Source organism: Blennius ocellaris (assembly GCF_963422515.1).
Source record: "Blennius ocellaris genome assembly, chromosome: 23".
In the NCBI taxonomy this organism is placed as follows: Eukaryota; Metazoa; Chordata; class Actinopteri; order Blenniiformes; family Blenniidae; genus Blennius; species Blennius ocellaris.
Window position 1 is genome coordinate 2,334,997 of NC_137672.1, and position 24,140 is coordinate 2,359,136.

General features: G+C 47.7%; 1 protein-coding gene across 1 annotated transcript in view; it reads right to left on the reverse strand.

Annotated features, from left to right (window-relative positions):
- Positions 1-24,140, reverse strand: part of sh3tc1 (SH3 domain and tetratricopeptide repeats 1) — a gene marked incomplete at both ends in the record, with an annotated part of 44,483 nt that overhangs the window by 3,340 nt on the left and 17,003 nt on the right. The window contains 10 exons of the mRNA XM_080519338.1: positions 2,397-2,577; positions 2,655-2,876; positions 3,918-4,058; positions 6,183-7,526; positions 7,599-7,637; positions 10,148-10,278; positions 10,366-10,561; positions 12,531-12,607; positions 21,305-21,503; positions 23,393-23,533. Coding sequence (XP_080375464.1) covers positions 2,397-2,577; positions 2,655-2,876; positions 3,918-4,058; positions 6,183-7,526; positions 7,599-7,637; positions 10,148-10,278; positions 10,366-10,561; positions 12,531-12,607; positions 21,305-21,503; positions 23,393-23,533 — 2,671 coding nt within the window. The remainder of the gene's footprint in view (positions 1-2,396; positions 2,578-2,654; positions 2,877-3,917; positions 4,059-6,182; positions 7,527-7,598; positions 7,638-10,147; positions 10,279-10,365; positions 10,562-12,530; positions 12,608-21,304; positions 21,504-23,392; positions 23,534-24,140) is intronic.

A 24,140-nucleotide genomic window follows, 5' to 3' on the forward strand; every position in this document is an offset into this window, starting at 1 on the left:
TGGAACAATCCCAGTAGCAGCTTTGATATGGAGGCGAATGAGGCGCAAAAATCTATTTGAAATGTATTAACACAAATACTTTTTCATTTTTACATCAAAAGTGCATTTTTTGACTCATAAATAAAAATTAATGATCAATCATCCAAACAAAATTTTCATTTTCTTACACAAGGCTGCTTGTTTGGTGGCTTAATTAAAATGAAAAAGAAAATGATGATTACGTTTTAATTTTCAAAAGACACTCCAGCAAATAGAGATCAAAATTCATTTTGAAATGTCACATTTGAAAATTAAAATGCATTTGCAGGAATTCTTTTTTAATTTACGATTAAAACTGCATTCTTGACTCATAAATAGGATTAATAATCAATCATCCAAACTGCATTTACATTTTTCTTTTGAAAATTAAAACTTAATCGTCATTTTCTTTTTCATTTGAATTAAGTCACAGAATAATCAGCCTTTTATGAGAAAATGAAAATGCAGTTTGGATGACTGATCATTAATTTTTATTTATGAGTCAAAAAATGCAGTTTAATCTGAAAATGAAAAAGTATTTCTGTTAAAACATTTCAAATAGATTTTTGAGCCTCATTGGCTTCCATACTTTGGCACAAACAGGTCAGATACGAGTCACTTGTGAGCAGAAAATGTCCCATTTGCCTGCAGTGACGAGGCCTGAGGCTCGGGGTCCGAGACAACCGGGAAGTTCATGAGACACAGGTGAGACGAAACAGAGACCACAGACAAGTACAGAACAAAACAGGAAGGATGAAAACTCCCAGACCAAGACACACCGGGAGGCCGGACGTAACCTTATCATCAAAATGTGTCGTGGTCATGTTGTGATCCATCAACACAACGGTTGGAGGTTTGAAATGAGGCACATTGGAGGGTTTCTACCTCACCTGGACAAGGACAGTTGCTGGAGACACATCGCTTCTCTATCGTGTCCATCGGGACTTCTCTGCTTCTCTGGACTGTCCTGTCCATCATATCAAGTCTATCTGCTGCCTTGCTCCAACACAAGGCTGCCTCACTTCTCCAGCCACGTTTTCACCCGTCCAGCCCTCCAATACTACGTCATGTTGGAAACACAGCCACTCACTCTCTGTTTCCAACACAGTAACAGGATTTCACTCATTTAGCAGATTTCCACTGTGAATTTCCAGCAGATCTTTCAATTAGGGTGCGTTCACACAAGCTCTGTTTGATCTGGCCAACAGTTCATTTCAGGGAAAGTCTGCGTCTTTCTGAACACCCCCTGAACTCTGATCCGGATCAAAGAAGTGGATTGTGGTCCACATGAAAACATGGGTGTGGGTTCACGTCAAAGTCCACTGAGGTTCGGCTCAGGGCCAGTGTGAACGCAGCAGGGACTGTCAGCGCACTTTGCAGTGGGCGGAGCCAGAGGATGTGACGTGGAGCGTCACTACCCAGCATGCACTGGGCAGTGACGCTCCACGTCACATCCTCTGGCTCCGCCCACTTTGCAGTGGACGGAGCCAGAGGATGTGACGTGGAGCGTCACTACCCAGCATGCACTGGGCAGTGACGCTCCACGTCACATCCTCTGGCTCCGCCCACTTTGCAGTGGACGGAGCCAGAGGATGTGACGTGGAGCGTCACTACCCAGCATGCACTGGGCAGTGACGCTCCACGTCACATCCTCTGGCTCCGCCCACTTTGCAGTGGACGGAGCCAGAGGATGTGACGTGGAGCGTCACTACCCAGCATGCACTGGGCAGTGACGCTCCACGTCACATCCTCTGGCTCCGCCCACTTTGCAGTGGGCGGAGCCAGAGGATGTGACGTGGAGCGTCACTGCCCAGTGCATGCTGGGTAGTGAACCTACAAAGCTCACAGTGTGAATCTGAAGAACAGTGAACAGATGCAGAAAGACAAAGTTTGAAAACATCTAGTGGAGTAGTGAAGTAGTGAGCGAGGTGCTCACTGAGATGTGGTCCAACACTTCACTGTATGTCGCAGAGGCTAACTAGTGTTTTTAACCATTTCATCCCTTGAAGCAACGTTGCTTTTAATAATGAAAATGAAACAGTGTCACAAGCCTGTCATCACTCAGAGACGCTGCACTGAGAACCACTGCTGTACGTTAAATGGTATAAAAACCAAATCTCACTCCACGGTCTTTTGAAAAGTTGTCCGCCCTCCAGCTGAAATGTTTTGTATTGTGTTGTCTTCATTATCTTGACTGTAGTGACCATGTGTTTGTGATCTATCTCGTCCCATCCATCCAGTCGGCTCCACTCACCAGTGTCGAGGGAAAAAGTAACGGAGACCATCAATCCAGTTCAATACATGAATTTGAAAACACCATTCAAATGTCGTATGTGATTGTTGAATCTCTGTTTCAGGGGTGACACTCCTCCACTCACCTCCGTGTCCCCATAGTGAGGTAGAGCTTGCTGATGGCCACCAGAGCCTCCCCCTCCTGTCCCCGGTCCCCCAGCTGTCTCAGCAGCTGGACGTGGTGCTGGCTGTAGATGATGCTCTGGGCCGGATCCGGACTCTCACACCCGTACAGACCACACAGATGTCTGGTGGCCCTGAGCTGACCTGGCAAAGAGCCAAACGAAACCAGAAATCAACACCAGAGTATAGAAAGGAGACTGAAGAGAGAGCGTCTCACGTACAGTCCAGCAGGTTAGCTCTGACGGCCAGCAGCAAGGCCCACTCGTAGCAGACCTTGCCATAGTGCAGCTGCCGCTGCTGCACGTAGTGCAGGCCCAGCTGCAGCAGCACCGTGAGGAAGTTAGCATCCTGCTCCTCCTCACGGAGCTCAGAGAAGAGCTGCACAGCCTCCGTCAGGTGCCGGCGGGCCAGAGCTTTAGCTCCCATCTTCAAACACAGCAGCCCTACAACACAAGGACAGGTACGGTCACACCGCCGCACTGGAGCCGAACAGTCCCACATGGAAAGAACCTATATAAACATATATGTTTTAATATAGGTTTTGATATAGGTTTGGCATATATGTGACATATATAAAATTGGCCGTTTTCCTATATGTTATGTACATATATGTACATATATGTACATATATGTGTGCATACATGTGCGCATATATGTACATATATGTATATAACATATAGGAAAACGGCCAATTTTATATATGTCACATATATTCCAAACCTATATGCGCATATATGCACACCTATATGTTCCAATATATGCAAACCTATATGTGCCCATATATGCACACCTATATGTGCCCATATATGCACACCTATATGCGCATATATGCACACCTATATGAGCCCATGTATGCACACATATATGTGCATATATGCAGCATTTATGTGCATATATGCAGCATATATTGTCATATATGTGCATATATGCAGCCCATATATTGTCATATATGCAGCATATATATGGTCATATATGTGCATATATGCAGCATATATTGTCATATATGTGCATATATGCAGCCCATATATTGTCATATATGTGCATATATGCAGCATATATATGGTCATATATGTGCATATATGCAGCATATATGTGCATATATGCAGCATATATATGGTCATATATGTGCATACATGCAGCATATATGTGCATATATGCAGCATATATTGTCATATATGTGCATATATGCAGCCCATACATTGTCATATATGTGCATATATGCAGCATTTATGTGCATACATGCAGCATATATGTGCATATATGTGCATATATGCAGCATATATATGGTCATATATGTGCATATATGCAGCATTTATGTGCATATATGCAGCATATATATTGTCATATATGTGCATATATGTGCATATATACAGCATATATATTGTCATATATGTGCATATATGCTGCATATAGGTTTCATATATGTGCATATATCCTCATATAGGTTCTTTCCATGTGGGTGTGGTCACTGAAGGACGTCGTACCCAGATTGGCCTGCGCCACAGCCCAGTTGGACGTGTCCTCGTACTCCTGGCAGACGTCTGCAGCCGCCTGGTAGCTCTCTGCTGCCCTCCGCAGGTCACCCACACACCGCAGTGCCACACCCCGCATGTTGAGAACCACACCTTTGTAAGGAGGAACACGTTTACCTCATGAGATATCAAATAACCAGTTGTTAAAGCTCAGCACTCAGTACATGGTAGGTAATCATAGATAAACCAGGAGCTCCCACAGCGACACAAATCTGCAAATGCTATAAAATGGAGAAGTCTACTTCAGCTGAATTGACTGTCCAGTCCTTATACCAACATAATTCAATATATTAAAAAAATTAATAAAATGTGTGTGTGTTCGGTTAAGCATGGATGTGAAGATCTTTAAAAGACAGTTCTGGACACGTGACTCACAAACTCAAGGTAACAAAGTTGAAGCCCAGGGAACATTAATTGAGGAAAGAAAGACTACGGTCATATCAACGGCAAACATGCCCACATGGAAAGAACTTATATGAGGATATATGCACATATATGAAACCTATATGCAGCATATATGCACATATATGACAATATATATGCTGTATATATGCACATATATGCACATAAATGCTGCATATATGCACATATATGACAATATATGGGCTGCATATATGCACATATATGACAATATATATGCTGGATATATGCACATATATGCACACCTATATGTGCACCTATATGTGCACATATATGCACATATATGCACATATATGTGCATATATGTGCATATATGTGCACATATGCAGCATATATATTGTCATATATGAGCATATATGCACATATATGACAATATATATGACAATATATATGCTGCATATATGGAAAGTCCCACATGGACAGAACCTATATAAACATATATGTTTTAATATAGGTTTTGATATAGGTTTTGAATATATGTGACATATATAAAATTGGCCATTTTCCTATATTTTATGCACATATATGGACCTATATGCACAGATAGGTACATATTTTATATATATATATATGATACATGTATGCACACATATATGTACATATATGTACATAACATATAGGAAAACGGCCAATTTTATATATGTCACATATATGCCAAACCTATATCAAAACCTATATTAAAACATATATGTTTATATAGGTTATTTCCATGTGGGTGAGAGTGAATCATTGTTTAACTTTCTTTAATGCTGTTTGACCATCTTGACTTCAGTAGATTAACACTGCCAGCAGAAACATGCTGCAGCTTCACGGAGCTGATCATTGTGATGCATCATGGGAGTTTGGTTGGCGGAGTTTTAAATGTCTTTATTGTGGTTATATTAGGTTTGCAGTTAGTTGATCTAGTTGAGTCCAGTTTAGTGTTTGGAAGATGGCAACCAGGAGTGAAGATGGTTTTGTGTGTCCTGCCATGGTGTTCCTGTTTGTTGTGTCAAAATAAAAGCCTTTGCTGGTTGCAGTTGATATGACGTTATAAGCACAGTTTGGCTCGTCACAATACATAACTGTGATTGAAGTTGAGATTGATGACCTGCCTGCCCTCTCCTGATGCTCTCCTGATGCTCTCCTGATGCTCTCCTGATGCTCTCCTGATGTCCAACCCTGGTCCTCCAGGACACCTGTCCTGCAGGTGTCCTGGAGGACTTAGCTCCTCCCAGCTGCAGCACACCTGATTGCAATGAAGGGCTCACCATTAGATTCAGGTCTGCTGAAGCAGGGAGAGACTAAAACCTTCAGGCCGGGGGCCCTCAGGGACCGAGGCCGGGGGCCGTCAGGGACCGAGGCCGGGGGCCCTCAGGGACCCAGGCCGGGGGCCCTCAGGGGCCGAGGCCAGCGGCCCTCAGGGACCCAGGCCGGGGGCCCTCAGGGACCGAGGCCGGGGGCCGTCAGGGACCGAGGCCGGCGGCCCTCAGGGGCCGAGGCCAGCGGCCCTCAGGGACCCAGGCCGGGGGCCCTCAGGGACCGAGGCCGGGGGCCGTCAGGGACCCAGGCCGGGGGCCCTCAGGGACCGAGGCCGGGGGCCCTCAGGGGCCGAGGCCAGCGGCCCTCAGGGACCCAGGCCGGGGGCCCTCAGGGACCGAGGCCGGGGGCCGTCAGGGACCGAGGCCGGGGGCCCTCAGGGACCGAGGCCGGCGGCCCTCAGGGACCGAGGCTGGAGACCCTGATCTAAAGCTTCACCATAATGCAGGTTCAGCTCACATGCGCAGCGTTGTTCAGATGTATGGAGACGTCCCTCACCTTCCTGAGGCGTGGTGCAGTGTTCTGGAAGAGACGCCAGCACACAGTCCAGCAGGTCCAGGGCCACGCCTGGCTGCTGGTCTTCAATGTGAAGCCAGGCCAACCAGATGAGGGTGCCGTTTCTTTCTGCCACTGAAATAGAGCGAAACTGCGAAGGTGGGCTGCCACCGATGAGGTCGTGCATGAGGCAGAGAGCACGTCCGACCATGTGGTGCTGGTGGAGCAGCTGGCAGAGAGAGAAGGTCAGATGGTGGTTTAGAATGTTGAGGCAGTCACTTCCTCCAGCTCGGAGCTTGGTCAGAGCCAGGGCTCGGTGGAGATATGGAACCACGTGAGGACAGCCGGAGAGGTCTGGCTCCGTGACCCCACAACGTGTCCCCACACTGCCCAGGACCAGGAGCATGCAGGCCAGGCAGTCTGCCAGAGAGACGGACACGTCCAGAGAAGCTCTTCTGGCTGAACTGACACTGAGGAGAGGGAGCTGCAGTTTGCCGTAAGACCTCCCCAGGGTCAGGTAGCCACGGCTGGGGGAGAAGCTCCAGGACCTCTGGGCTTCGTCACAAAGGACAAGAAGTCGCTCCAGGTAAGGGACGACCTGAGCCCCCCCACCTCGGGTCCAGTGGTGCCTTGCCAGCAGATGACAAGCCCGCGACTCGGCCTTTTTGTTGTGCGACAGAATGGCTTTCTTCAACATGTACTTGAGAGGGCAGTCGTCCTGTAAGCTCTCCAGGCAGTCTGGGAGTCCCAGCAGCAGAGCAGCAAGCCTCTCGGCCACCGACAGGAAGCTCTCCGTGTTCTTCTGCAGGAGGTAGATGGCGGCCAGGTGGGAGAAGATGCTGGCCAGCAGCCTCAGGTCGGTGAAGCCTCCCCGGGGGACACCGAGGGCCTCCTCCAGGTAGACCCGGGCCTGGCTGAACTTTGACCTCCCGCCACAAAGCTTCCCCAGCAGGAAGCACAGTCGCGTCTGTGGCCAGAACAGTCGCTTCATCCGGGCTGTTTCCCGGGCAACGCTCAGGAAGGCAGTGAGCTGGTCCTCGTCGGAGTGACCTTGGAACATGGAGGAGGCGAGGCGTTGAGGCGTGAGGCCGTACAGACCAGCAAACTCTTCTCTGTACTCGGCACCTTCCAGGAAAGAGAAGAGGGCAGCGAAACACTCTCTGTTCTTGCTTCCTTCCTGGACGGGCAGCACAGTGAAGGGGCCCGGTGCTTCAGGGGCCTGGGAGCCTCTGCTCCGGTCCAGGGTCACAACACCGTCTGGGGACGGTGCTCTGCTTTGGTCCAGAATCCTCTGGACGTTTCTCTTGAGCTCCGACGGCTTCACATCAGCTCTGCTGGAAGACACTGCTGCAAAAGAAGGACAGGAAGGACCATGATTCAGACTTAGTTACTATGACAACACTCAGACCAAACACGAACCTGAGGTTTTCTCATCCGAGTCCTGGGCCATGGTCACGTCTGCAATGAAGCACAATAATAAGATCACATTTTTATTCTCAGTGACATCTATTTAAACCTGATAAACATTGCAAGCAAAACTCATTTTAAAATAAATACGACTTTGATTCAGCTATTCTCGGTGAGAAAACAGATCCAGACGGATCTCCAGGAAAAGTAGAGTGACGTACAGCACTTGGAGCTGAAAGGATGTAAAATCCCACTTTTGCTTCCAGATGCCTGTTTCTCACTGATATGAAGCTGAAGCAGCAGAGCTCGGCATCATTACTTTACATTTGTGCTTTCTGATTCCAAACTGTGATTTTGATAGAAAATGAACAAATAATTAAATAAAATAAGAATAATCTTTAAGAACCTTGTAAGCTGATTCAACACGGCTCAGGAAGACAAATTCTCACTGGCAGTTAGTAGAAGATGGACCGACTGGACCGGCTGCTCACACATTCATTGTGCTCGAAGAACTAAACACTGATATTTCTGCACCTTCAGCCTTAAATCTACTCTTTCAAATTCCTCATTTCCACACACTGGGATGATTATCACAGAAACCTGACTACGTCTGTGCAAAACACAGTAATAAAGTATTCATTTATTATAAAGAACATGTGGTTATTTTGTTAAGTAATTTGGTGGCGGGTTTCAGGGAAATGGGTGGAGCGAGAGAGAAGTGAAGTTGATTTAGTTGTAAACATATTTAAGTCTTCACTGATTTTACTGATTCATTTTTTTATTTTTTTATTTTATTTATCTTATTTTATTTGTATTTATTTATTTTCAACAAACAAAGGAACAAAAGAAACCATTAAAATGAGGTGAAACAATAGAAAGAAAAAATAAACGAGTCCAGCTTTTCATCATGGTACACAATGAACGTATTGGAAGAGGGACAGGAAGAAGCCGACCCCCATTCTTCACCACTGACACATGGAAAAATAAATCCAAGAAAATAACTAAACAGGTCGTACAAAAAACAAAACAAAACTATTCCAATCGAGTTATTTATGAAAACAGAATAAATCAAAAACACAAAAAGAACAAAATGACAAGCGCCACTGACGTTGGCCAGTTTCTCCTTCATCTCTACATTTTTCAAAGATAAGACAAGACAAGACAAGACAAGACAAGACAAGACAAGATAAGATAAGATAAGATAAGATAAGATAAGATAAAATAAGACAAGATAAGATAGGATAAGATAGGACAAGACAAGACAAGACAAGACAAGACAAGACAAGACAAGACAAGACAAGACAAGACAAGACAAGACAAGACAAGACAAGACAAGACAAGACAAGATAAGATAAGATAAGATAAGATAAGATAAGATAAGATAAGATAAGATAAGATCGCCTTTATTAATCTCACAGTGGAGAAATTAACTTGTTGCATTCAGCTCTTGAGGACACATGAGGAAAGGAGAGGAAAGTACAAACTGTTAGTAGAATAGGCAAGGAAAGTGCACACAGTTAGTAGAATAGAGGTATCTTATATACAATTTTACAAATTAAGTGACTTAAATAAAGTGTCCTAGATGCAGGGGTTGTTTCACATGCTGTCGCTGTTACTATACAAAGATGTATCTTTCGTAAAAAAACATTTAATTGCATTACATCCATGCTTTGTTTAATCGTGTCATCAAGAGCGCTCAATAAAACAGCCCACAACTGGAAACATACGTACTTTTTCAATTGTTCCGAGCAAAATGTTGTTTCAAGTGTAGATCCCCTCTGTGGTCTCACCCCACGGAGACATCTCAACACTTCTGTATGTTTAAGGGAGCAGCTTATTCACCGCTTTGTATATTATTTGTGCCGTGTTAAATCACCAGATCCCCAAACTTGAAGGTGTGTGATTTTAAAAACAGTATATTTGTGTGTTCATAACATCCTCCCTTATTTACTATGCAAATGTCTGTTTTCGTGTTGTGCTCAGTGGGCGTCAGGTGGGTTCTAGGTATGGCCCCAGACTTCCACACAGTCATTTCCATCTGGTAACACCAGTAACACCCCAATGTGGGGCTTCCAGCAGAATCACACCCAGAAATGCATTATTTATTATCATTTATTATTTATTTATTCTCCTACACTCTTTGTATTTCATCATTATTTATCATTACTTTTACTTGTGTATTTGTTTTGTGTTTTCCAAACAGCATGAGTTTGGTTTTAGTTCAATTCAATGATAATTTAGAGTTTATTAATTTCTGCTGCAAAAGCTCCAGCAAATGTTCCGCATCACAAAAATATTAGTATCATCGGCAAATACGACAAATGTTTAAGAGGTTTGACACCCAACATATATCTCTTATATACAAAATAATTAATTTCCAACCCAACATAAGTTTTAATTGAAAGATACTTTTGGTATCACAATGAAAATAGTTCATTACTTTTGATCAATTAATTAAAAAGCCAACGTTAGTCCTGTGTTAATCTGTAATGGAGGGGAGCAGGTTCTGGATATAGAAGATATGAACGGAGAAAAGGTGGAGCCCTAAAGGTTTCTCGTACCCAGCTTGTAGTTGTGACCCGTATCGTTCAGGGATCTTTTCTTCAGAACGGTGACGGACTCTACGATGACTTCTTGCTCCTCTTGGGTGAAGCTCATCCACTCCTCCCCGTCCAAACAAACATCTGCTGAGCTGCAGTGAAGACGGAGAGAAGGAGGTGCACGGGGCTTCGTCTTCAAACGGGATGTGACCGTGGCCAGCGGTGTGTGAAACACGTACTCGTGAGTTTCGGCTGCAGGTCTGACCAGGCCGGTCCGGACCAGGCCCACTTCCCCTGTCGCCTCCTTCCTGCCCGTGAACCAGTCCAAACAAGACGCCAGGAATCCAGTGATGGCGATGCGATCGCCAGGCGCCACGCTCAGCTCGTCTGGGCCCTCGGAGTCGTACTCCTGCGTCGCCAGACAAACACCTGTGGCTGCAGGAGGGCGGGGGAGATCAGAGATCCACGTTTATCTACTCTGACACGACTTTCTCCAAATACACCCACATGGACAGAACCTATATAAACATATATGTTTTAATATAGGTTTTTATATAGGTTTGGCATATATGTGACATATATAAAATTGGCCGTTTTCCTATATGTTATGTACATATATGTACATATATGTGTGCATACATGTATCATATATATATATATATATAAAATATGTACCTATCTGTGCATATAGGTCCATATATGTGCATAAAATATAGGAAAATGGCCAATTTTATATATGTCACATATATTCAAAACCTATATCAAAACCTATATTAAAACATATATGTTTATATAGGTTCTGTCCATGTGGGACTTTCCATATATGCAGCATATATATTGTCATATATATTGTCATATATGTGCATATATTGTCATATATGTGCATATATGCAGCATATATGTGCATATATGCAGCATATATATTGTCGTATATGTGCGATATGCAGCATTTATGTGCATATATGCAGCATATATATTGTCATATATGTGGATATATGCAGCATATATGTGCATATATGCAGCCCATATATTGTCATATATGTGCATATATGCAGCATCTATGTGCATATATGCAGCATATATAGTGTCATATATGTGCATATATGCAGCATATATGTGCATATATGTGCATATATGCAGCATATATATGGTCATATATGTGCATATATGCAGCATTTATGTGCATATATGCAGCATATATATGGTCATATATGTGCATATATACAGCATATATATTGTCATATATGTGCATATATACAGCATGTATATTGTCATATATGTGCATATATGCTGCATATAGGTTTCATATATGTGCATATATCCTCATATAGGTTCTTTCCATGTGGGCACACTCCAGCTGTTTGAAGCCAGGAAACCCACACGCCCACCAAGAGGAACAACTGTCTTTCTCAATCAAATCCATGTATTTGTCACTGGAGGCTCGTCTACTAAAGGGACGGTTCCAAAGCCTTTGTGTGTGTGGAAAGGCAAATGAGAAGTTGTGGCTCCAAATTGCTCAAAATACTGGCAAACTTCATGTCAATGGATTTAATAACACACAATGTGATTCCCCACATGGAAAGAACCTATATGAGGATATATGCACATATATGAAACCTATATGCAGCATATATGCACATATATGTACATATATGTGTGCATACATGGGCACAAATAGGTGTGCATATATGCGCATATAGGTGTGCATATATGCGCACATATAGGTTTGCATATATTGGAACATATAGGTGTGCATATATGGGCACATATAGGTTTGCATATATTGGAACATATAGGTGTGCGTATATGCGCATATAGGTTTGGAATATATGTGACATATATAAAATTGGCCGTTTTCCTATATGTTATGTACATATATGTACATATATGTGTGCATACATGCGCATATAGGTTTGGCATATATGTGACATATATAAAATTGGCCGTTTTCCTATATGTTATATACATATATGTACATATATGCGCGCATGCATGCAAACATATATGTACATATATGTACATAACATATAGGAAAACGGCCAATTTTATATATGTCACATATATTCCAAACCTATATCAAAACCTATATTAAAACATATATGTTTATATAGGTTCTTTCCATGTGGGTCAATACCTTTGAAAATCCTTTTTTAACCTTGTCATGCATATAAAGTTATAAACGTATAAACTTTGTTATACGATATTTGAGGTGGTGACTGAAAGTTTGACTTGGTGACAGGTTATTCTTTTTTTTCCCACATTTAATTGTTAAAATAATTCTGATAACTTCCTTCCCGCAGAGCCACTGGTTCTATTCAGCGCTATGGAAATGAAATTGAATTGAATTATTGGCTGAAGCAGGTCACAGGACCTGAAGATTCAAGCGTCGCCCATCAGAACTCACCAAACTGCAGCGGGAACTCACAGGAAGGTTTCCCTCCTCCAACCAGGAGCTCTTCTGGACACGACCTGAGGAACCACCTGGAGACAGACGGGTCATGTGACCACAGAGCAGGACACTGTTTCCTCTGCAGTGTGGTGATGGAGCTCAGGTGTGGTGATGGAGCTCAGGTGTGGTGATGGAGCTCAGGTGTGATGATGGAGCTCAGGTGTGATAGTGGAGCTCAGGTGTAGTGATGGAGCTCAGGTGTGGTGATGGAGCTCAGGTCTGATGATGGAGCTCAGGTGTGATAGTGGAGCTCAGGTGTAGTGATGGAGCTCAGGTGTGGTGATGGAGCTCAGGTGTGGTGATGGAGCTCAGGTGTGATAGTGGAGCTCAGGTGTAGTGATGGAGCTCAGGTGTGGTGATGGAGCTCAGGTGTGGTGATGGAGCGCAGGTATGGTGATGGAGCTCAGGTGTGGTGATGGAGCTCAGGTGTAGTGATGGAGCTCAGGTGTGGTGATGGAGCTCAGGTGTTGTGATGGAGCTCAGGTGTGATGATGGAGCTCAGGTGTGGTGATGCAGCTCAGGTGTGGTGATGGAGCTCAGGTGTGGTGATGGAGCTTAGGTGTGATGATGGAGTCAGGTGTGGTGATGCAGCTCAGGTGTGATGATGGAGCGCAGGTGTGGTGATGGAGCTCAGGTGTAGTGACGGAGCTCAGGTGTGGTGATGGAGCTCAGGTGTAGTGATGGAGCTCAGGTGTGATGATGGCCCACATGGAAAGAACCTATATAAACATATATGTTTTAATATAGGTTTTGATATAGGTTTGGCATATATGTGACATATATAAAATTGGCCGTTTTCCTATATGTTATATACATATATGTACATATATGTACATATATGTGCGCATGTATGCACACATATATGTATATAACATATAGGAAAACGGCCAATTTTATATATGTCACATATATTCCAAACCTATATGCGCATATACGCACACCTATATGTTCCAATATATGCAAACGTATATGTGCCCATATATGCACACCTATATGTGCCCATATATGCAAACGTATATGTGCCCATATATGCACACCTATATGTGCCCATATATGCACACCTATATGCACATATATGCACACCTATATGTTCCCATATATGCACACCTATATGTGCACCTATTTGTGCCCATATATGCACACCTATATGCGCATATATGCACACCTATATGTGCCCATATATGCACACCTATATGTGCCCATGTATGCACACATATATGTACATAAAATATAGGAAAATGGCCAATTTTATATTTGCCACATATATCCTAACCTTTATATAGGTTCTTTCCATGTGGGCCCACACTGGATGCTGTTATTTGCTCAGTGACCCTAGCTGGAATCGGACCAGGGTCTCCCGTACACCAGTCCGTTGCCTTGCCACCTGAGCTATATATATATATATATAAATATGTACCTATCTGTGCATATAGGTCCATATATGTGCATAAAATATAGGAAAATGGCCAATTTTATATATGTTGTGGAGGCGGAGAATGAGGAGACGGACGAAGGAGTCGAGTTGCTTTTTCCTTTATTTTCTCCAACCGTCTGACAGTTCACCTGTCAGATAACCAACCCCCAGTGTCACCGCACTTCCCCTTATAAACACCTCCCACTATCAACACCACACCACGTGACCGACACACCCACTCCATTCTGGTTGGGAGAACCTCCCTCTCAGGTGCACACCACACAGGCCCCCCCCGAACAATCAGAATGATACTACAAGTTTTACAAAAAAAATTTTTTTTTTTTTTTTTTTTTTAGTCCCACTTGGGTGGTCTGCACAGCCGACCATATCGGCTGCGTTGCACCACCACAGGAGGAGGTGCAGGTACCGGCACCGGGGTCACTGCAGGTGCAGGCGCTGTGGCAGCTGACGACTTGGGGGGTCGTCCACGTCTTGGGGGTTGTGCCACCTCCACCGGCTGCTCCGGCATGGTGTGGGCCGGCTTCAGGCGGTCCAGTGAAACCCGGACCCGTTTACCCCCCATGTCCACCACAAAGTTCTTTGTCCCTGCCTCCAGGACATGAAAGGGGCCGTCGTATGGCGGCTGAAGTGGGGAACGGTGAGCGTCATGCCTGATAAAGACATATTTGGCTGTCATCAGGTTTTTTGGGATGTATGACCGGGGAAGGCAGTGATGAACTGGGACTGGGTCGAAGGTGTGGACTGCCCCGTTGAACCTTGGTCGTCCCGCTGTGACCCCCCAGGGTTCCGATGGCTGTGGCAGGAACTCCCCGGGGACCCGTAGTGGCTGCCCCAACACCAGCTCTGCAGATGATGACTGGAGATCTTCCTTCGGAGCCGAACGCAGGCCCAACATGACCCATGGCAGTCGGTCAGCCCAGTTGCTGTCTGTGAGAGTGGCTCGGAGCGCGGCCTTCATTGTGCGATGGAAACGCTCACACAGTCCATTGGCCTGTGGGTTGAATGCCGTTGTCCGATGCAGCTGCACTCCCAGGCCTTTAGCCACCTCTGTCCACAGCTCGGAGGTGAACTGGGAGCCTCTGTCCGAAGTGACGTCCAATGGCGTGCCGAACCGTGCCACCCAGGTGGCTATGAAAGCACGAGCCACCTCTGCCGACGTCGTTGAAGCCAGCGGGACCACCTCTGGCCACCTGGTTGTCCTGTCCACCATGGTGAGGAGGTGAGTAAAGCCTTGGGAGGGAGGCAGTGGACCCACCAAGTCCAGATGCACATGGTCAAACCTCCGTTCCGGGACCAGGAACGGCTCTAGGGGGGCTTTGGTGTGACGCTGTACCTTGGACCGCTGACACGCCACACAGGAGGCTGCCCAGCTCCTGACGTCCTTCTTGAGGCCCGGCCAGACAAACTTTGCCCCCACCAGCTTCACCGATGCTCTCACGCCTGGATGCGATAGGGCATGAACAGCATCAAAAACCTGCCGTCTCCAGCCAGCAGGTACCATGGGGCGGGGCCGACCTGTAGACACATCGCAGAGGAGTGTGGCACCATCGTCGTGGAACAGCAAATCCTGCAGCTGTAGACCTGTGGCGGCTGTCCTGAAGGCCTGGATGTCAGAGTCTGCCTGCTGGTCGCTGGCCATGGCAGTGTAGTCCACCCCAAGATGCACAGAGTCCACGTGTGCCCGAGAGAGGCAGTCGGCCACAGCATTGCTTTTTCCAGCCACGTGCTGAATGTCTGTGGTGAACTCTGAAATGGCAGAGAGGTGGCGCTGCTGCCGCCCAGACCATGGCTCCGAGGTCTTGGACATGGCGAAGGTGAGGGGCTTGTGGTCCACAAAGGCAGTAAACCGCCGACCTTCCAACAGGAACCTAAAATGGCGGACAGCGAGGAAAAGAGCCAAAAGTTCTCTGTCAAATGTGCTGTACTTCCTCTCGTTGTCGCGCAGTTGTTTGCTGAAAAACGCCAGAGGCTGCCAGGCTCCAGCCACCCATTGTTCACATACTGCCCCCACTGCGTAGTCCGAGGCATCGGTGGTGAGCGCTACCGGTGCCGTGGGAGATGGGTGGGCCAGCATGGCGGTGTTGGAGAGCGCAGCCTTGGCCTTTTCGAAAGCCAGGATCCTCTCTGCGGACCAGTTCACGTCCTGCTTGGCCTTTCCGCCCCTCAGGGCTTCATAAAGAGGCCGCATCAGCTGAGCTGCATGTCTGATGAAGCGGTTGTAAAAGTTCACCATGCCCAGGAACTCTTGCAGTGCCCTGATGGTCTTTGGGCGCGGAAAAGCAGTGATTGCTTTCACCTTAGCCGGTAAGGGCACCACTCCCAGTGCTGACACATGGTGGCCCAGAAAGTCAATCTCTGAGAGTCCAAAACAACACTTAGCTGGGTTCACGATCAGTCCATGCTCCTGCAGTCTTTCAAAAAGCTGACGCAGGTGTAGTAGGTGCTCCGCAGGCGAGGCGCTGGCCACCAGGATGTCATCCAGGTAGATGAACAGGAAAGGTAAGCCCCTTAAGACGGAGTCCATCAAGCGCTGGAAAGTTTGTGCTGCACCTTTCAGACCAAATGGCATCCGCAGAAACTCGAATAGTCCAAAAGGTGTGATCACTGCAGTTTTGGCTACATCCTGCGGGTGGACCGGCACCTGGTGGTAGCCTCTCACCAGATCCACCTTGGAAAATATTACCTTCCCTGCCAGGTGGACAGAAAAGTCTTGGATGTGCGGAACAGGGTACCGATCATGTGCCGTGACCGTATTAAGGCGTCGAAAATCCCCACAAGGCCTCCAACTCCCATCAGATTTTGGGACCATATGCAATGGGGATGCCCACGGGCTGTCAGAGCGTCGCACGATACCCAGTCTCTCCATAGTGGCAAACTCCTCCTTAGCAATCGCCAGCTTTGCCGCATCCAGTCGGCGGGGGCGAGCAAACACCGGCGGCCCAGCCGTGGGGATATAATGTTCCACTCCGTGTTTGACTACGGCTGCTGAAAACGTGGGGACTGTCAGTTCAGGAAACTCTGCCAGGAGCCGCTGGTACACATCCCCCGAAGCCAAGATATTAGCAAGGGACACCACCTCTCCTTTCCCCAAAGTGCAGGAGAAGGAGGAGAATGAGACGGCGTCCACCAGGCGGCGATTCACCATGTCCACTAAGAGTCCATGCGCACACAAAAAATCTGCTCCCAGGATGGGCACGGATACAGCAGCCATCACAAAATCCCATCCGAACTGACGGCCATTAAAACACACATTCACGAACCTGGTGCCAAATGTGCGGATGGAAGTCCCGTTCGCAGCATCCAGAGGCGGCCCTTTACCGCCGCTCTCGACGTCGGTGAAGGAGGCGGGAATGATGCTCCGCTGGGCGCCGGTATCCACGAGGAAGCGCCTCCCGGATACAGTGTCTTTAATGAAGAGCAGCGTTCCGATGTCCCCGGCGCTCATGGCTGCTAACGAGTGCCGGGTCTGGCGTTTCCCTGCACAGAGAAGGAGCAGGGCGGCGTGCAGCGCTTGGCTCTGCTCCCGAACCGCCGGTGAAAAAAACACAGCTGGTTGTCATGCTTGCGCCGATCCGTAATCGTCCCGACCGCAAACTGCGCTTCCTCCTCCGGCCGGTGTTCCAGTGGCTCCGGCAGGACTGCATGCACCCCGTACTGCCGTGATGCGAGCAGGAGCTTGTCTGCCTCTTCCGCCAGCCCCCGATAGTCCTTTGTGTGCACGAGTGGAGAGCTCGCCAGTGCCGTGCGGACCGGAGCTGGGAGTTGACGCAGAAACAGGTGGATGAACAGGAACTCCGCGTCCCCCGATCCCCGCAGCGCCAACATGTTCTCCATCAGCTCCGTTGGTTTACTGTCTCCCAAGCCGTTGAGAGACAGGAGACGCTCGGCTCTCTCGGCGTCGGAAATCTGGAACAGCCGCAGGAGCAGAGTCTTGAGGGCGGCGTACTTTCCTTGCGCCGGCGGGTCCCGGAGCAGCCCCATCACTCGGCGGGTGGTGGAAGAGTCCAGAGCTGCGACGACGTGGTAATACTTGGTGTCGTCGGCCGTGACTCCCCGGAGGTGGAACTGTGCCTCGATGTGCTGGAACCATGGTTCCGGATGATGTGGCCAAAACTCCGGTAATTTTACCGCTGCGGCGTACACCACGGGCGCACCGGCCGCCGCGCCGCCGGGGATTGCACTGCTGCTGGCTTCGGTCGACATGTTCGTTTGTCAGGGTCACCAATGTGGAGGCGGAGAATGAGGAGACGGACGAAGGAGTCGAGTTGCTTTTTCCTTTATTTTCTCCAACCGTCTGACAGTTCACCTGTCAGATAACCAACCCCCAGTGTCACCGCACTTCCCCTTATAAACACCTCCCACTATCAACACCACACCACGTGACCGACACACCCACTCCATTCTGGTTGGGAGAACCTCCCTCTCAGGTGCACACCACAATGTCACATATATTCAAAACCTATATCAAAACCTATATTAAAACATATGTGTTTATATAGGTTCTGTCCGTGTGGGACTTTCCATATATGCAGCATATATGTGCATATATGTGCACATATGCAGCATATATGTTGTCATATATGTGCATATATGGAGCATATATATGGTCATATATGTGCATATATGCAGCCCATACATGGTCATATATGTGCATATATGCAGCATTTCTGTGCATATATGCAGCATATATGTGCATATATGTGCATATATGCAGCATATATATGTGCATATATGCAGCATTTATGTGCATATATGCAGCATATATATGGTCATATATGTGCATATATGCAGCATATATATGGTCATATATGTGCATATATGCAGCATGTATGTGCATATATGCAGCATTTATGTGCATATATGCAGCATTTATGTGCATATATGCAGCATATATATGGTCATATATGTGCATATATGCAGCATATATATGGTCATATATGTGCATATATGCAGCATGTATGTGCATATATGCAGCATTTATGTGCATATATGCAGCATATATATGGTCATATATGTGCATATATGCAGCATGTATGTGCATATATGCTGCATATATGTGCATATATGCAGCATATATATGGTCATATATGTGCATATATGCAGCCCATACATTGTCATATATGTGCATATATGCAGCATTTATGTGCATATATGCAGCATATATGTGCATATATGCAGCATATATATGGTCATATATGTGCATATATGCAGCATTTATGTGCATATATTTTTAAGAAAGGGTTGAAAACTCACCTTTTTAATCAGGCTTTTAACTGATTTTATACATGTATGTGTGTATATAGTTATGGATTTGATCAATGTATTTATCTACTTCTATTTATTTATTTATTTATTTCAGATAATTATCAATTTTTTTTTTTTTTTTTTTAACCTTCTTTTTTATCTCCAGTGGTTCCTCTAGGGGGCGCTACACTGGTGGTGGCCGGTTTTGCCGCTGGTGGAGCCGTCCCATGGGTTTCCCTGCCCGGGCACCTGGCAGGTCCCCCGCGTATGCGGTGGGATTGGCTTGTCTGCCCGACTGGGGGGGATCTGTGGGGCGGCGCCCCCTGTGGTCGGACGTTGTGCCGCCCCCAGTGTGGACGGCCCAAATATGTCCCTTTCCTCACCTTAGTCCTCAGTGTCCTGCCATGTCTCCATATCACTAGGCATGTCTTCACCTATGGTGTGTGTGTGCGTGTGTGTTCACCTGCTTTTTATCCAACTATTTTGTCTTTGCACTGTTTTTAATTCTTGTGGAAGCACTTTGTGTTGCTTTAATGTATAAAAAGTGCTATAGAAATAAAGATTGATTGATTGATTGATATATGCAGCATATATATTGTCATATATGTGCATATATGTGCATATATGCTGCATATAGGTTTCATATATGTGCATATATCCTCATATAGGTTCTTTCCATGTGGGGGAGCTCAGGTGTGGTGATGGAGCTCAGGTGTGGTGATGGAGCTCAGGTGTGGTGATGCAGCTCAGGTGTGGTGATGGAGCTCAGGTGTGGTGATGGAGCTCAGGTGTGATAGTGGAGCTCAGGTGTGATAGTGGAGCTCAGGTGTGGTGATGGAGCTCAGGTGTGGTGATGGAGCTCAGGTGTGATAGTGGAGCTCAGGTGTGGTGATGGAGCTCAGGTGTGGTGATGGAGCTCAGGTGTGATAGTGGAGCTCAGGTGTGGTGATGGAGCTCAGGTGTGGTGATGGAGCTCAGGTGTGAGAGTGGAGCTCAGGTGTGGTGATGGAGCTCAGGTGTGATGATGGAGCTCAGGTGTGGTGATGGAGCTCAGGTGTGATGATGGAGCTCAGGTGTGGTGATGGAGCTCAGGTGTGATAGTGAAGCTCAGGTGTGATGATGGAGCTCAGGTGTGGTGATGGAGCTCAGGTGTGATGATGGAGCTCAGGTGTGATAGTGGAGCTCAGGTGTGATGATGGAGCTCAGGTGTGGTGATGGAGCTCAGGTGTGATGATGGAGCTCAGGTGTGATAGTGAAGCTCAGGTGTGATGATGGAGCTCAGGTGTGGTGATGGAGCTCAGGTGTGATAGTGAAGCTCAGGTGTGATGATGGAGCTCAGGTGTGGTGATGGAGCTCAGGTGTGGTGATGGAGCGCAGGTGTGGTGATGGAGCTCAGGTGGGATAGTGGAGCTCAGGTGTGATAGTGGAGCTCAGGTGTGGTGATGGAGCTCAGGTGTGATAGTGGAGCTCAGGTGTGGTGATGGAGCTCAGGTGTGATAGTGGAGCTCAGGTGTGGTGATGGAGCTCAGGTGTGATAGTGGAGCTCAGGTGTGGTGATGGAGCTCAGGTGTGGTGATGGAGCTCAGGTGTGATAGTGGAGCTCAGGTGTGGTGATGGAGCTCAGGTGTGGTGATGGAGCTCAGGTGTGGTGATGGAGCTCAGGTGTGATAGTGGAGCTCAGGTGTGGTGATGGAGCTCAGGTGTAGTGATGGAGCTCAGGTGTGATAGTGGAGCTCAGGTGTGGTGATGGAGCCCAGGTGTGGTGATGGAGCTCAGTTGTGATAGTGGAGCTCAGGTGTGGTGATGGAGCTCAGGTGTGATGATGGAGCTCAGGTGTGGTGATGGAGCGCAGGTGTGGTGATGGAGCTCAGGTGTGATAGTGGAGCTCAGGTGTGATGATGGAGCTCAGGTGTGATGGAGGTCAGGTGTGATAGTGGAGCTCAGGTGTGATAGTGGAGCTCAGGTGTGGTGATGGAGCTCAGGTGTGGTGATGGAGCTCAGGTGTGGTGACGGAGCTCAGGTGTGGTGACGGAGCTCAGGTGAGACTCACTGGTGGAAGGGGCCGACGGGCTCCAGGGCGGGGTGGGGTGCAGTACCCCGGGCTCCGTCAGCGAGACACAGGACGGTCCAGCCGGAGCCCAGGAAGGGGGGCTCGAACTGGGCGATCTCACCCTGCTCCAGGTACAGGTCTCCTGCAGAGGTGCAGCTGTCAAACATCTGGTTGGAACTGCAGCTCGCAAACCATGAGCCTGAGGACGGAGAGACGGAGACGCGCTTGAAGTGTCTCCAAACACAAGACCAACAACATGCAGAGCAAATGTGATGATCTGATACGTTTTGAACTGTCTGAGAATCAGTGAATTCTCTGACAGTCATATTGTTAAAGTTATTCAATTCAACTTTATTTATATAGCAACAAATACAACACAGTCATTTCAAAGCACTTTTACAGAGAAAACTCCACGATCCCACTTGAACAAGCACAAGCAGCTGAAACCAGCAGAACCAGGCCCGGAGGGGTCAAAGGTCATTGTTTACGATTAAGACCATGCTCTAGAATTACAACCACTCCTTTAAACCTGTGATGATCAGTGTGTCGCTCTGTTTTCAGGGGGCCACAGGCCTTCACAGAGACAACGGGAACAGGAACTCAGTAGAGCGTTACCATGGAAACCACTGGATTTCAAGTTGGTGTGATCCACCACACCTTCCATCACTTGTTGGACTCGTTTGAATTCCTTCATGTTGTTGGAACGTTGAGGTTAAATGATGTTCTGCTGGTTCCCATTCAACAGCGCCCCCACTGGTCCAGCCCTGTCCTGCACCTTCCTCCTGACCCTCCCCCGAGAACCTTCTCCACTTTCACCCAATGGTGGAGATGCACAGGAGGAAAACCTCCACCCGACGGCTCCACCTCATTACAGGGGACCTCCATCCGATGGCGCCACGTCATTACAGGTGACCTCCACCCGATGGCTCCACCTCATTACAGGTGACCTCCACCCGGCGGCTCCACGTCATTACAGGTGACCTCCACCCGATGGCGCCACGTCATTACAGGTGACCTCCACCCGATGGCTCCACCTCATTACAGGTGACCTCCACCCGGCGGCTCCACGTCATTACAGGTGACCTCCACCCGACGGCTCCACCTCATTACAGGGGACCTCCACCCGACGGCTCCACGTCATTACAGGTGACCTCCACCCGACGGCTCCACGTCATTACAGGTGACCTCCACCCGATGGCTCCACCTCATTACAAGGGACCTCCACCCGATGACTCCACCTCATTACAGGTGACCTCCACCCGACGGCTCCACGTCATTACAGGTGACCTCCACCTGATGGCTCCACCTCATTACAGGTGACCTCCACCCAACGGCTCCACGTCATTACAGGTGACCTCCACCCGATGGTTCCACCGCATTACAGGTGACCTCCACCCGTTGGCTCCACCTCATTACAGGTGACCTCCACCCGACGGCTCCACCTCATTACAGGGGACCTCCACCCGACGGCTCCACTTCATTACAGGTGACCTCCACCCGACAGCTCCACGTCATTACAGGTGACCTCCACCCGATGGCTCCACCTCATTACAGGTGACCTCCACCCGACGGCTCCACCTCATTACAGGGGACCTCCACCTGATGGCTCCACCTCATTACAGGTGACCTCCACCCAACGGCTCCACCTCATTACAGGTGACCTCCACCTGATGGCTCCACCTCATTACAGGTGACCTCCACCTGATGGCTCCACCTCATTACAGGTGACCTCCACCTGACGGCTCCACCTCATTACAGGGGACCTCCACCCGATGGCTCCACCTCATTACAGGGGACCTCCACCCGACGGCTCCACCTCATTACAGGGGACCTCCACTAACATGGAGTTGCTGTGGAGAAGCAGAGCGGCTGGAACAAGAGCCTCAGCTCTGGAAACAACTGCTTCATCTGCTGGAACCAACGCACAGGGACGGGACCCCCCCACCACCCCTCCACCCCCACCCCCACCTGGAAACTGACGGTGCAAATGGAGCCAGTATGTGAGCTCCCTGCAGAGTCTCTAATGATCCCAGCTCAGCTGATCGTGAGACAGCGTGCTATGTTGTGAATATACCCCCCCCCCCCTACCTTCTTGCATAAGGACGCCTTTATAGAAGAGGTCCAGTGTTTCTTCTTCTATGGAAATGTCCATCAGGACGTCCTCCTCCAGAGAACCCAGCCAAAACGTCTGATCGAACAGCAGATCCTCCAGACAGTGACCCAGAAGGCCTGGAGGACAGACGTGGACAAAGACACTGAGACAGGCTGACACCCAACAGAGACAGGGTGGTGATTGTTTGGTTTGTTTACGTAGTGTGACGACATAACCCAGATCAGAGACTGGAATCCAGTTTGTTTACGTAGTGTGACGACATAACCCAGATCAGAGACTGGAATCCAGTTTGTTTACGTAGTGTGACGACATAACCCAGATCAGAGACTGGAATCCAGTTTGTTTACGTAGTGTGACGACATAACCCAGATCAGAGACTGGAATCCAGTTTGTTTACATAGTGTGACGACATAACCCAGATCAGAGACTGGAATCCAGTTTGTTTACGTAGTGTGACGACAAAACCCAGATCAGAGACTGGAATCCAGTTTGTTTACGTAGTGTGACGACATAACCCAGATCAGAGACTGGAATCCAGTTTGTTTACGTAGTGTGACGACAAAACCCAGATCAGAGACTGGAATCCAGTTTGTTTACATAGTGTGACGACATAACCCAGATCAGAGACTGGAATCCAGTTTGTTTACGTAGTGTGACGACATAACCCAGATCAGAGACTGGAATCCAGTTTGTTTACATAGTGTGACGACATAACCCAGATCA